The sequence below is a fragment of the Musca domestica genome, unplaced genomic scaffold, assembly GCF_030504385.1.
Source record: "Musca domestica strain aabys unplaced genomic scaffold, Musca_domestica.polishedcontigs.V.1.1 1, whole genome shotgun sequence".
In the NCBI taxonomy this organism is placed as follows: Eukaryota; Metazoa; Arthropoda; class Insecta; order Diptera; family Muscidae; genus Musca; species Musca domestica.
In genome coordinates this window covers 26431708-26447560 of record NW_026712114.1, presented here as the reverse complement: position 1 = coordinate 26447560, position 15853 = coordinate 26431708, and the positions used below count along the sequence as shown (strand labels likewise).

At 32.7% G+C, this 15853-nt stretch overlaps 2 protein-coding genes across 5 annotated transcripts in view; one reads left to right on the top strand and one right to left on the bottom strand.

Annotated features, from left to right (window-relative positions):
* LOC131801980 (uncharacterized) overlaps window positions 1-15853 on the top strand; it is a 39216-nt gene that overhangs the window by 21127 nt on the left and 2236 nt on the right. The window contains exon 1 of one of the 2 annotated variants that reach the window (XR_009341994.1): window positions 13058-15839. The exons of the other annotated variant lie outside the window; for it this stretch is intronic. The gene's annotated coding sequence lies outside the window, so the exon portion shown is untranslated. Of the gene's footprint in view, window positions 1-13057; window positions 15840-15853 lie in introns of those variants that run through there. 2 annotated transcript variants of the gene reach the window in all.
* LOC101890568 (phosphatidylinositide phosphatase SAC2) overlaps window positions 3775-15853 on the bottom strand; it is an 84280-nt gene continuing 72201 nt past the window's right edge. For 2 of the 3 annotated variants that reach the window (XM_059121171.1, XM_059121181.1), the window contains 2 exons: window positions 4385-4529; window positions 3775-4323 (listed from right to left, as the gene is read on the bottom strand). In XM_059121171.1, coding sequence (XP_058977154.1) covers window positions 4192-4323; window positions 4385-4529 — 277 coding nt within the window. In that variant the 3' untranslated portion in view covers window positions 3775-4191. The remainder of the gene's footprint in view (window positions 4324-4384; window positions 4530-15853) is intronic. The other variant, XM_059121175.1, reaches the window with a different exon arrangement.

Genomic DNA, 15853 nt, shown 5'->3' with positions numbered 1-15853 from the left:
GTGGACGGTATTAAAGTTTCGGTCCGGCTGAAGTTAGCTACTTATTTACTTGTTATATTTTCATATTTTATGGAATTTTGAATTGTTAAAGGATATTGACTCTAACCGCTTTCTTGATTTATGATGTCTTTTAAATGTGAATATTGTACCAGAAATTAGCAATGGTTGATATATAAACTCGTTGTTAGAATCATTCAGTGTGTAAATATGTGCCCATATATGAAGTTGTGATGGGCTGCTTATGTGAGAAGTACCATGTGGGCCGATTGTAGACTTGTCCTTTGACAATATTTCAACCTGCGATTGATACCAACAAAGCATTCTCTCAAAAAAACATAAAAAAATAATTTATATCTAAATTATGTAAATAACCAAAAATATAGTCCATGCTTTAATATCTAATGGTAGCCTTTTGGTTTTTTACACATGTATTTTATAGTATTAAGGTTTTTTGTAAATTCCCTACAATCAATCATGCATAAATATTTATTGTTTTTTTTTTTTCTTCTTATTATTTTTATTATTTCGCTATTATCATAATTTGTATGTTTTACACATAAAAAGTATATCTTTAAAGCACGACGTATTGTTTATTTTCGACGATAATCATTCTAAACATTTAGAGTGTAATTAAAAACAATTGTAATCAATACTGTTAATAATAATAAAAATCGACAATAACAGCCAGTGTGAAATCCATTCGTTTCCCTTTCTTTCGTTATATAACACAAATAAATCACATTATTTTTATTGGTATACCAAAGTGAATCGTAAAACGGGGAGGAGTATTTAAAGGTGGAGGCCAAATAGTAGCATTTCATCCTTTTTATTTCTGGGAAAGGTTAAAACATAATTCATATATGAGATGGGTACATTATTTGGGGGAGTTTTTATCCATTATATGATGGACGACCTCCACTTCCTCGTGTAGATGGTGTCATGAGGAGGCACACAGTTGAAGTTCTCAGGGCTACATTTTGTGGATATTCTTCCACTTCATAGCACAAGTATTCGTAGACCACACTGAGCCGCATATCTGACCACAAGTCATCCTATCGCATTATAAAAGTTCAAAAAGATCTCCTTGTCCTTGTCAATTTATTGCAGATATATGTGCTTTGCGCGGACGACCTTCACTTCCACGTGTAGATGGTGTCATGAGGAAGAACTCATTTAAAGTTCTCAGAGCAGCATTTTGACAAGTGTGGGTATTCTTTCTCTGCGTAGCATTAATATTCGCAGACAACACAGGGGCCAGATATCTGACCACAGGACGACCTACAGCTTTATAAAAAGGTCAACTTGTCCACACCCAAGGGTTCCCGGTTAGTGCCTTGAGGACCTTGTTCCTACTTTCAATTTATTGGTTTACGCGATTTGAACATGCCTCGGCTGATTCGTGATAGGAATTAAAGGTAACTCGACCAGAAAAATTCAGCTCTGTTCTCATCTACAAGTTGGTGTTGAAGTGGACAGGGGGAAGACGGTTGATTATGTTGTTCAAGGGCACCCTGACACGTAATCGTCATCCCAGTTTCATATTTAATGAACGGGATTTTAATAATACGAATGAATTTACATACTTGGACATCACAATGGGCAAGACGATGAGTTTCATTCCCCACGTAGATCGCTTAAAATAGAAAATGTGCAGTACTGTTGGTGAAATTCGTCGTGTGTTTAGGTCTGTGTATGCGGATCTCTCAACAACGACAGCGTCAGGCTAGGGGTGTCGAAAGATGGCTTGGTTTGTTTGCACAAACGCACAGTGTCTACTGAGACCATGTATGTGTTACTGGGTGTACTACCCTTCGATGTAGAAGTGATTCGTGCAAAAGTGTCTTTCTTGGCCATGACGGGTCTACCTTCTGACTGGGTAGTAGACGGTGTGCATAGAATAAGTATCCACGATCAAATCTCGACTGTGATAAATTCTGTCATCTAGATAGCAATATAAGTCTTCACTTGGGGTACTTGTTGACAAGACATCGCTGGAACAGAAGCATCTAGGCGTAGAGCAGCAGTCAAGAACTGGCTACATATCTTGTACTCACGTCCTTTTTAAATTGACTTCCGGAATCTAGATTCCATAGGTTCGGTAGTCGCGCTTTCGGCCGTCGTCGAGCACTAGTGCGAATAGTTTTGATGAATGTATTTACTCTGTGTGTATGAGTATAAACGTATGATAAGTGTGTTGTTTAGGACTCCTTAGTACGTTTCTTTGAGCTAGACGTGAATATAAGTCACTAGGTGTTCCAGTCCCCTAGTCACATGAAATGTATCTCGTTCAAGAGATCAGGAAATATCAACTCTCTGCCTCACCATCATGCATCCTTCACATCTTGTCGGGGTCACTTTGAAACCAAATCGGTTGCCGTTGGCCAGTGTCAGAGCGGAAGAGCTGAATTTGAATTGCAAAAAAAAAATGGATGCTATTTGAAGGAGAGGTTGCTGTTCCGGAGACGGCGGTGGAGTTCCCACGATTAAGACAATTACTCAGTCGAAGACGTAACGCTACCGCATCCCTTTCCTTTTATTCTCGCAACCGGGTTAATCCGAAGAATTCCACAGAGGGTGATCTAATGTTCTGGCAAAACGAACAGAACCATGATTCGAGGTTTGTACGCTTCCGACACGGACCAAAAGAATCTCAGAACAGAGAAATAAACAAACGCGAACACGTTTACATATTATGTGGCAGCCGCTTGCCAAAACCGAGTTGTTGTTGTTTTTGTTGTAGCTCCTAGTGCTGTGTCCGTCGTAATTCATCCAAATTCTGCTTTGCCATCCAAGAATGCAATATATTAGTTTGGGCTCCAACGACAATGGAGTTAGTTGAGTAGGTTTGACTGCGCAGTGAACTAGACCTGTGCCACATGCTGAGCCTGTACCACATGCTGAGCCCAATACGAATTGTGGCGGATGCACCAACCGGAAACTATTTGGGTTTGTAGGACAGCTTTCGCTTTAAGCTGCGATGGTAGGGGGATAGTCCTAGTACTGTATTCAGTCTATATTTCTCCATTACTGGTAAGACCGCGTCAGAGTGAAAACCAATCAGTCCTGCTTGAAAGGCCTGTTGATCTAGAAGCTCTCTTACCACTCTTATACCTCTGTGCACTCTCTTTCTATCTAGAATTTGGCCTATTTATCAGATGGTGAATAGTTGATTTGTTGTTATTTCGGGTCAATCCGGTATCGTAGAGTACGCAGTCGTGGGATTGGTACTATTTTCCCCTGGCTTTCACGGGAGGTTACATTATTTTTTTCTCTCTGATCTACACTGAGGACATAATTAACTAGTAAAATAAAGACAATTTTTAAAATCAACCATCATTGCTTTTGAACGAAGCTTTACAAGGATCCGGTGAGGCGAGCAGCTTTCGCTCTTCTTCTTCTTAGTACGGTATTCTATCTATATTCCTCCATGACTTCTAAGACCGAGTCAAAGTGAATACTCTTCAGTTCTGCTTAAAAGGTGTGTTGATGTAGAGTCTCTCTTTTATACTTCTGGACCTATCTCTCTATATCAAAAAGGTATTTAATGACGTACTTGAGCGGATGTTGTCTATCACCAGAGTTGTTGTTATTTCGGGTCAATCCGGTATCGTAGAACCTGCAGCTGTGGGATTGGAGCTATTTCTCTCTGGTTTTCATAAGAGGTTACATCAAATTCTACCCAGGTCTATAAATGTGGACATTATCAAAAATTAAATTCAATACAATGTTTAAACTCATACATTATCGCATTTGAACTTAGATTCACAAGGATACTTTCAAGATGTGTATGTTTTTTTTTATTCTAAAACTAAACATAAATTAAGCAAACTAATTGTTCGTTCATTTAACAACCATTCAATATAAATACATATGCGTTTTTGAGTTTGTGTGCCTTTCAACACCGACTGTTTGTACTATATATATATAAATATTCGTCAGGATGTTTACGGTTAGCTATGTCGGATCATGGGTAATTGCATTAATTCATAGTGTGTAGATTACAAATTTAAATATATATATTTTTAGAACTTTGGAATTGTAGCAGTGTTAAAGTGTTGTTGTTTTTTAGTTTTTTGTTTACAAATAATTTTAACATAAATTTAAAACAATAATTATTGTATTATTTGTGTGACCTTTGGTTTTGAAATAAAAATATTTATGTTCCCTATTCGTTTTGGACAATTTTGGAATTTACAAAGCTATTAGTTTGGTTTTGCAATTATGCTCCAGCCACATTTCTTCTAGTTGCACCTTGTTGTTGAGACTACGTTCGGGCGGTGTATTGTCAGCCGAGCCCGTGGAAGTTGGTGTTAGGACGCCGGACTTAAATGGAAGAAACATATTTTTTATTTGTAATTATGTTTAAATATTTGTATATAAATACCTTTGCAATTTTCCTAGGATCCAAATTCATACCAATGTTTTGTACTCCTTTGGCGATTTTCGATAAGGGGCTAGTCATTGATTTTAATTGTTTCAATTTACCCGCATCTATGGGTAGTTTAAGATCCTTGGGGGACATAGATCTGCTGGCGAAGTTTTTTTTTAGAAATATATTTTTGGATTTTTTTTTTTTGGACAAAAAGATAAAATCAAAGAACATTGTTTGGTTTAAGTTTTATATTTTATTTATTAATAAAAGAAAATTTCACAATTATCATAATGTGGTACAGGGAAACAAACTTAAACAAAAACGAAACATTTTACATAAAATAAAGTGCATTTAAAGCTTTAAGTGACAAATAATACAATCATGATAAACAAATAACTTAAAAAAATGTTTCTACTAATAATACTAAAAATAATTTTCCATTGAATAATCATAAGTTTGGAGGAAATTCTGTGCAATGTCAGAAAAAGATTTGTTCTTTTGTTTTGTTGAGTTTGTACAGAAAGTACATGTTTTTTAAGATTGTATCAATATTTGCTAGATGTGTGTTAAACTTGGATGCTTCATCGTCTGCCACATTCTTCTGAATTTTAATCCAGACCCATCTCGTTAACATCAAAACTTTTGGGTAATAAATCAAATCAATTGGCAAAACTCTATACCAGGTACAATCTTTGTTCAAAGTCGGTACAAAGATAGAATTCTAGCTCTCTTATAGTTTAATTATTTTCTACTTTTAGTTTCACATACCCTGTTATAAAGTGCTGCTGTTTTAATATTGGCTTAATATCAGATATCAAAATCTATTAACTACACCAATACTCTAATTCAAGCCCCTGTATTTAAAAGTACCCTGATTTATTTTTCCACTGAATCGAAAAAATCTTTTTTTAAATAAAAAAAGCAAATATGACATTGTAGTCTTTGCGAAAATATTTTCAGAGAATAGAAAAAAATTCCAATAAACTTATCAACTTTAAACTGATTCAAAAAAGTAGACCTGCTAAACAATTTTTTTTTGTAAATAGAAATGTAATTAACGTAATAAAGGCGAACACATTGGTCATAATTGTAAATGAAATATGAAAATACAAAAAATATTTAATATAAAAATTGCCATCAATTGGTCTAAAGTAGGAATTTCCAACTCATTTATATTATCAAGAGATGAAGTTACCTTAATAAAGATAAATAGTAAATTGGAATATATTAATTTTAAAGAACCAACTAAAATTGGTCATAGATTTACCAGGAAAGAAACAAGGAATTTATGAGGAAAACTCACAATACATTTAACCCAAGACTAAAGAATACTAAATTGGACGACAAAACTACGACCAAAATCCACAACAAGAAATAACAATAGTAAACAAGAAAGGTGTTTGTATAAATAACAACCACTAACAATTAAATGTGATTGTTTTACAGAAATAAGTGCAAATAAAAAAAAAAATAAAAAAATCTACGTTGGAACCCATATATAGGTTTGACTCATGTTGAATTGAATTACGTGTAAGTCAATAAATTCAGTCAGAAAAGTACTCTATAGAACTCGGTCGTTAAATGCCGGAGCAAATAAAAATTACAAAAAATGTCTCTAGTCTATAATGGCATTATATTTTGCTGAATGGCTTTAAAATAATTAGAAACTCAAAAATGAGTTAAACGAGAAAACGGTCATAATATTTAATATGGAACTCCAAGGACTATATTTGAAAAACAACAATGATAAAGACGAACCTTCAACTTCCAAAGAGTTGAAGACAAAAAACATTTTTAACCACATTTCAAAAACAACATTATTAATCATGGAAGATGATTTATAATAGGTTGTTTTAAACCACTGTGTCGAGATAATAACTAAGTCGGAAGAATTCCAAGAAAGAGGGTATAAGTGGGCCCTGGAGATACGTTTGAAACTCCATATAAATGTGTACAGAGCCATCTTTACCCTTGGGTCACATTTCATTCCAACTCCAAAATCATTGACTAATAAGAAAGGAGCATGCCTCAACATCAATAACTATGATGACTATTGTTTTAAGTGGTGTATGGTTGCCGCATTGGGAGAAAAAGCACATTTAAAACCATGTGTAACATTGTCATATAACATAGATATACACCAACATGTTATAATTCCACAGTCTAGAGTATCACTAAATTTCAAAAAATTAAATTTTCCACTGTCTTTAAAACATAAAAATAATTGAAATGAACAACACAGGGATTGGCATAAATGTCTTTGATTATGAAATAAGCACATTCCATGTATCATAAAAAAATGGAAAAATCGACTTTTGTTTTTTATGCTGACTCTGAGAGCATACAAGAGGATGTACCAGAAGATGAGAACAGCACATAGAGATCTAAGTGTAACATCGTCATTTAACATAGATATACACCAAGATGTTATAATTCCACCGTCTAGAGTATCACTAAATTTCAAACAAATTAATTTCCCACTGTCTTTTTAAAATGAAAATAAGTCAGTCATTGGACCATATTATCTGACAAAGAAGATAAACCAATCACGTTAATCTTTCATAATGAAGAAAATGTCAATTACATTTGGGTTATGGGTATGTCGTGGTAATAAAATATTTAATTATTAATTTAAATTTATGTATTTATCATGTATTTGTTCTTTCTTCCTGTCTTTTGCGGTCTCAGCTAACAAACCATAAGAAGAAAGCTTATTTTTGTATTAGATGCTTACAATATTTTCACGACGAAAATAAAATAAGGACTCACACAAAGCAGTGTGGAGAAGTAGTTTGTATCCTACTAAATTAGAAGGGTGCTGTGTTGAATTTTTCTTCAAATCCAACAAATAATATGGACAAGGTAAAATTCTTCAATTTAGAATGCAATCCTTTCATTCTAAAGAAATCTTCATTGAATTTTTAAATAAAAAAAGCAAATATGACATTGTAGTCTTTGCTAAAATATTGTCAGAGAATAGAAAAAAATTCCAACAAACTTATCAACTTTAACCTGATTCAAAAAAGTAGACCTGCTAAACAATTTGTAAATAGAAATGTAATTAACGTAATAAAAGCGAACACATAGGTCATAATTGTAAATGAAATATGAAAATACAGAAAATATTAAATATGAAAATTGCCATAAATTGGTCTAAAGTAGGAATTTCAAACTCATTTATATTATCAAGAAATGAAGTTACCTTAATAAAGATAAATAGTAAATTGGAATATATTAATTTTGAAGAACCAACTAAAATTGGTCATAGATTTACCAAGAAAGAAACAAGGAATTTATGAGGAAAACTCACAATACATTTAACCCAAGACTAAAGAATACTCAATTGGACGACTAAACTACGACCAAAATCCACAACAAGAAATAATAATAGTAGACAAGAAAGGTGTTTGTATAAATTACAACGACTAACAATTAAATGTGATTCTTTTACAGAAATAAGTGTAAATAAAAAAAATCTACGTTGGAACCCATATATAGGTTTGACTCATGTTGAATTGAATTACGTGTAAGTCAATAAATTCAGTCAGAAAAGTACTCTATAGAACTCGGTCGTTAAATGCCGGAGCAAATAAAAATTAAAAATGGCATTATATTTTGCTGAATGGCTTTAAAATAACTATAAACTCAAAAATGAGTTAAACGAGAAAACGGTCATAATATTTAATATGGAACTCCAAGGATTATATTGGAAACCCAACAATGATAAAGACGAACCTTCAACTTCCAAAGAGTTGAAGACAAAAAACATTTTTAACCACATTTCAAAAACAACATTATTAATCATGGAAGATGATTTAGAAGAGGTTGTTTTAAACCACTGTGTCGAGATAATAACTAAGTCGGAAGAATTCCAAGAAAGAGGGTATAATTGGGCCTTGAAGATACGTTTAGAACTCCATATAAATGTGTACAGAGCAATCTTTACCCGTGGGTCACATTTCATTCCAACTCCAAAATCATTGACTAATAAGAAAGGAGCATGCCTCAACATCAAAAACTATGATGACTATTGTTTTAAGTGGTGTATGGTTGCCGCATTGGGCGAAAAAGCACATTTAAAAACAAGTGTAACATTGTCATATAACATAGATATACACAAAGATGTTATAATTTAACAGTCTAGAGTATCACTATATTTCAAAAAATTAAATTTCCCACTGTCTCTAAAACATAAAAATAGTTGAAATGAACAACACAGTGATTGGCATAAATGTTTTTGATTATGAAAATAGCACATTCCATGTACATTTAGCTATTTTGTTATACATGTCTTGTAACTTAAAACCATAAACGACAACCTGGTCATAAGCTTCTTTTTGTAATGTATACATACAATGTTTTCACGACGAAAATAAAATAAAGACTCACACAAAGCAGTGTGGAGAAGTAGTTTGTACCCTACCAAATAAGAAGGATGCCGTGTTGAAATTCGTGAATCATAAAAAATGGAAAAATCGACTTTTGTTTTTTATGCTGACTCTGAGAGCATACAAGAGGATGTACCAGAAGATGAGAACAGCATATAGAGATCTAAGTGTAACATCGTCATTTAACATAGATATACACCAAGATGTTATAATTCCACAGTCTAGAGTATCAATAAATTTCAAAAAATTAAATTTCCCACTGTATCTTTAAAATGAAAATAAGTCAGTCATTGGACCATATTATCTGACAAAGGAGATAAACCAATAACGTTAATCTTCCATAATGAAGAAAATGTCCATTACATTTGGGTTATGGATATGTCGTGGTAATAAAATATTTAATTATTAATTTAAATTTATGTATTTATCATGTATTTGTTCTTTCTTCCTGTCTTTTGCGGTCTCAGCTAACAAACCATAAGAAGAAAGCTTATTTTTGTATTAGATGCTTAGAATATTTTCACGACGAAAATAAAATAAGGACTCACACAAAGCAGTGTGGAGAAGTAGTTTGTATCCTACTAAATTAGAAGGGTGCTGTGTTGAATTTTTCTTCAAATCCAACAAATAATATGGACAAGGTAAAATTCTTCAATTTAGAATGCAATCCTTTCATTCTAAAGAAATCTTCATTGAATTTTTAAATAAAAAAAGCAAATATGACATTTTAGTCTTTGCTAAAATATTGTCAGAGAATAGAAAAAATTTCCAACAAACTTATCAACTTTAACCTGATTCAAAAAAGAAGACCTGCGAAACAATTTTTTTTTTTTTTTTTTGTAAATAGAAATGTAATTAACGTAATAAAGGCGAACACATTGGTCATAATTGTAAATAAAATATGAAAATACAAAAGATATTTAATATGAAAATTGCCATCAATTGGTCTAAAGTAGGAATTTCAAACTCATTTATATTATCAAGAGATGAAGTTACCTTAATAAAGATAAATAGTAAATTGGAATATATTAATTTTGAAGAACCAACTAAAATTGGTCATAGATTTACCAGGAAAGAAACAAGGAATTTATGAGGAAAACTCACAATACATTTAACCCAAGACTAAAGAATACTAAATTGGACGACAAAACTACGACCAAAATCCACAACAAGAAATAATAATAGTAAACAAGAAAGGTGTTTGTATAAATAACAACCACTAACAATTAAATGTGATTGTTTTACAGAAATAAGTGCAAATAAAAAAAAAATAAAAAAAAATCTACGTTAGAACCCATATATTGGTTTGACTCATGTTGAATTGAATTACGTGTGAGTTAATAAATTCAGTCTGAAAAGTACCCTATAGAACTCGGTCGTTAAATGCCGGAGCAAATAAAAATTACAAAAAATGTCTCTAGTCTATAATGGCATTATATTTTGCTGAATGGCTTTAAAATAATTAGAAACTCAAAAATGAGTTAAACGAGAAAACGGTCATAATATTTAATATGGAACTCCAAGGACTATATTTGAAAAACGACAATGATAAAGACGAACCTTCAACTTCCAAAGAGTTGAAGACAAAAAACATTTTTAACCACATTTCAAAAACAACATTATTAATCATGGAAGATGATTTATAATAGGTTGTTTTATAATCGAGATAATAACTAAGTCGGAAGAATTCCAAGAAAGAGGGTATAAGTGGGCCCTGGAGATACGTTTGAAACTCCATATAAATGTGTACAGAGCCATCTTTACCCGTGGGTCACATTTCATTTCAACTCCAAAATCATTGACTAATAAGAAAGGAGCATGCCTTAACATCAATATCTATGATGACTATTGTTTTAAGTGGTGTATGGTTGCCGCATTGGGAGAAAAAGCACATTTAAAACCATGTGTAACATTATCATATAACATAGATATACACCAAGATGTTATAATTCCACGATCTAAAGTATCACTATATTTCAAAAAATTAAATTTCCCACTGTCTTTAAAACCTAAAAATAATTGAAATGAACAACACAGGTATTGGCATAAATGTTTTTGATCATGAAAATAGCACATTCCATGTACATTTAGCTATTTTATTAAATGTAGGTTTAATGATTACACATGTGTTGTAACTTAAAACCATAAACGACAACCTGGTCATAAGCTTATTTTTGTAATGTATACTTACAATGTTTTCACGACGAAAATAAAATAAAGACTCACACAAAGCAGTGTGGAGAAGTAGTTTGTACCCTACCAAATAAGAAGGATGCCGTGTTGAAATTCTTGAATCATAAAGAAATGGAAAAATCGACTTTTGTTTTTTATGCTGACACTGAGAGCATACAAGAGGATGTACCAGAAGGTGAGAACAGCACATAGAGATCTAAGTGTAACATCGTCATATAACATAGATATACACCAAGATGTTATAATTCCACAGTCTAAAGTATCACTAAATTTCAAAAAAATTAAATTTCCCACTGTCTCTTTAACACATAAAAAAATTGAAATGAACAACTCAGGGATTAGCGTAAATGTTTTTAGTTATGAAAATAAGTCAGTCATTGGACCATATTATCTGACAAAGGAGATAAACCAATCACGTTAATCTTTCATAATGAAGAAAATGTCCATTACATTTGGTTATGGATATGTCGTGGTAATAAAATATTTAATTATTAATTTAAATTTATGTATTTATCATGTATTTGTTCTTTCTTCCTGTCTTTTGCGGTCTCAGCTAACAAACCACAAGAAGAAAGCTTATTTTTGTATTGGATGCTTACAATGTTTTCACGACGAAAATAAAATAAGGACTCACACAAAGCAGTGTGGAGAAGTAGTTTGTATCCTACCAAATAAGAAGGGTGCTGTGTTGAATTTCGTAAATCATAAGAAAACGAAAAAAGATGTTATAATTCCACAGTCTAGAGTATCAATAAATTTCAAAAAATTAAATTTCCCACTGTATCTTTAAAATGAAAATAAGTCAGTCATTGGACCATATTATCTGACAAAGGAGATAAACCAATAACGTTAATCTTCCATAATGAAGAAAATGTCCATTACATTTGGGTTATGGATATGTCGTGGTAATAAATAATATTTGTTCTTTCTTCCTGTCTTTTGCGGTCTCAGCTAACAAACCATAAGAAGAAAGCTTATTTTTGTATCGGATGCTTACAATGTTTTCACGACGAAAAAAAAATAAGGACTCACACAAAGCAGTGCGGAGAAGTAGTTTGTACCCTACCAAATAAGAAGAATGCTGTGTTGAATTTCGTAAATCATAAGAAAACGGAAAAAGTGGCTTTTGTTATTTATGCTGACTCTGAGAGCATACAAGAGGATGTACCAGAAGATGAGAACAATTGTTAGCGTAAAACGGAAAAGGTAAAGGTAATAATAAAAATTTTTAAGGTAATAAAAATTTAACAGTGACTGCGAAAAGTGCTCTACTGCACTGCACCAAAATAATTCGGTTCTCATTCGTTGCCCTCAAAAGCGGCGAATACACCAAACTCATTGAAGACACTGCCGAGACCAGTTCGGGGCAGTCCAACCCACTCCGAGGGTTGAAGTAAGGACTAATCCAGGGCCGATGATAATACAGACAACATCAAAAAGAAGAAAAAATTGCCTACTAAAAGAGGAAAATAGAATAGGAGGACGACAATCATTCAATCCCACTCATTGTCATTTTCCCGTTAGTTTGTGCTTCGATTACAGGGTTGACAAATTAAGTTTTTCAGCAAATCGTAATGTTTGGTAATGCTTGCAATATAACATTTCATGGGAAAATGGTATATTTACGTATTTTGGCAACCCTTTTTTAAATGAATCAAAGATAAACTGTTTGTAGATCATTCAGTCTGTGGTTTTGTGTAAAGTGGACGTGCTGTGCTTTCTCTGTGAAAAAAAATATATATTCAACACGGTAAGTAAAATGAGTAAAAGAAATATGTCCCGGTTAATAAAAAAACAACGTGAAGAATACATTAATAGATTAAGAAATAGTTCTAATCTAGAAACACAAAACATAAATATAAATGATAAGCCTGCTGTTTTAACCACAGATTTGTCAGATGAGCAAAGTGATTTTAACACCAGAAACCACAATGTTCAGCAAGAGCTATTTACTGATAAGTTAGGGAAGTGGTACATAAGAAACAAAATTTCCAGGAAAGCATTTGAAGAACTTTTGTGCATTTTAAGAGAAGAGAATTTAAATGTACCAAAGAAAGCAGAAACATTATTGCCGAAAATTGTTGAGAAACCCATTATAAGGAAAGTGCGTCCCGGCCTGTATTGTCATTTAGGCATAAGAAGTCAATTACAGAAAGTTGGTAAATTATTATTGGGATTAGACAAAATAATAATTGATATAAATATTGATGGCTTGCCCTTATTTAAAAGCTCTCGAGCTCAGCTGTGGCCTGTTTTACTAAGAATTGTTAATTAAATAAATGAAAATGAATTTAGTATCGTAAGCAAAATAAGGTAAACTTGTATTGGTATTAAAATAAGTCTCTTCCAAATAATAAACAGATAACGAAATTACTCTGTCAGTGAACTTCGTGAATAAACGTCAAGTCGCGGTTTTCGACAAACCAAAATTAAACCTTTGTTTTAATTTAGACAGTGTCCGTGGTACTTTTGACAAGTATCTCGTTTTTTTTGAGACCTTAACTCAGAAAGGTCTAACTGGCGCCCGAGCAAAATTGGGTAATTAAGTCACCCATCGCGCTAATGTAAAGAAGGAGGCCCCAAGTATCCATACGGAAAAAAGGACGCGTTTGAACGCAAGCCGCTTTACTAGTGAGAAAAAAAAGGCTTACCTCGAAAATTGGGTAATTAAGTCACCCATCGCGCTAATGTAAAGGAGGCCCCCAAGTATCCTTACGGAAAAAAAGAACGCGTTTGAACGCAAGCCGCTTTACTAGTGAAAAAAAAAGAGACTGACCTCGAAAATTAATTGAAATCATAACAAAACAAAAAAAGCTACTACAGTGAACTCTAAAATACTCGATAATACGATACAAAAAGAAAAAAAAATGGAAAAAAAAGGAACAACAAAATCTATCTAATCATAACAAAATCTATCTAATCTAAAACAAAGTGAAAGTGACATCATCATCTGTAATCCAACCTATACAACGAGGACACCACATCAGAATACACCACATCAGGATACACTTACCAAGATGAAGATGACTCTACTTTTTTATCAATCTTTTTAACTCTTTTCACCTTTTCGAAAACCGAGCTACAAATTTTGAACTACACACTGTCACACCTCGTAACTATTTTTAGTGGACCTGCAAAAATACAGGACGGCACATTTAACATTATCCACATTATAGAAATGGACAGATACAAGAACTTCGTTGACGATGTACAGAAGGAAATCGTACAAACCATCCCTAAATCCAATCCCTTTTTCCCACTCCTAACACACGAAATATCCCAAATTCATGATATCCTAGAATGCATAGAACCAATGGAACCTCCCAGGAAAAAGAGATCTATCAATATATTAGGTACTGCCTGGAAGTACATCGCCGGATCACCAGATCACGATGACTTTGTAACAGTAAAAAATACATTGGATCAAACTATCCTAAATAATAACCAACAAGTAGTTATAAATGACATCTTTACAGAAAGATTACAAAACCTTACCCAAATTACCAATCACATAACCAAAGCAATTAAAGATAATAAAGATTTTGTAAACGAGGCTGCACTCAGCATGCAAACTAAGCTCAGATTCATAAAAGAAGAATTAACTAATATCAAATTCGCAATCCAATGGGCAAAACAAAATATTATAAATTCATTTTTGTTAAATAAAAAAGAAATAAAAATAGCACTGGAGAAAATAACTGATGACAATATTTTATTCACATCAATAGAAGAAGCCCTCAAGTTTGCAAACATTAAGGTCCTTTACAATCAAAGAAAAATTTTGTATATCATTGTAATCCCGCTTACTAGCAAAGAACAATTCGATAATGTTATAATTAAACCTGTAAAAAGAAATAATAGAATCATAAGTACCAAGTTTAATGAAATAATGAAAAATAACCATAAAATATTTGGCATTAAAAGTGAATGTGCAATAATAAATAATGTAAAAATCTGTAAAAGTGACAAATTGGTAAACATATCCAACGATACTTGCATCCCTCCGTTACTAAACGGAATGAATTCATCTTGCCCAATGGCACACGGCTACCATATACCCCAAATAGAAAATATCTCACCCGTTATCATTCTTCTTAACGATTTTATTGGAACAATAAACAATGATACGGATAATGGAACATTTTTAATCAAATTCCACAACGCTACATTGCGAATAAACGACAAATATTACAGAAATTTAGAAGCTCCACTTTTGGAAGTTTCTCCACCAACAATTCAACAAACGCCGGTTGAAGATGAATTCATAAGCCTACTATCCTTGGAAATGTTAAACCACTTGCATATTAATAATACCAAGTCCATCCATGAACTCAAGTCAGACTCTGTTGTTACTAAATATACCACGTTCTCTTTATTCACCCTTTTTGCTATTTGCCTTGTTCTAATAAGGCTCTTTCAAAAAAAAAGAGAAAAAGTAATTATTCATACAATAGCTCCTACCCAGAAATTAATACAAGCCCCAGTTGCTCGAACAAAATTGCACGAGCCGAGGCCACAAAAAATAGGCGATCTACCTTACTTCTAACGATTGGGGACAATCGTTTTTAAAGGGGGAGGAGTTAACACACAATATGTTATAAATTCAAAAGATATTTGGCACATGTAAATACAGTTCACACGAAAATATTTCATCAGCTCAAAGTTGCACATCCGGTAGTTAACCTGTTAAACACAAGAGATACTTGGCGCGTGCAGACAGAATTACCACGAATTTCTTTCATTTCAAACACATTTTCGTTCTATATTAAAAGTGCAATATCTGGCTTGAATTGCAAAAGCGTTAACTGCTACGCTTTCGCAACGTTCAATGGAAATTTGATAAATTAAATAAAAGAAAATGAATTTAGTTTCGTAAGCAAAATAATGTAAGCATGTATTG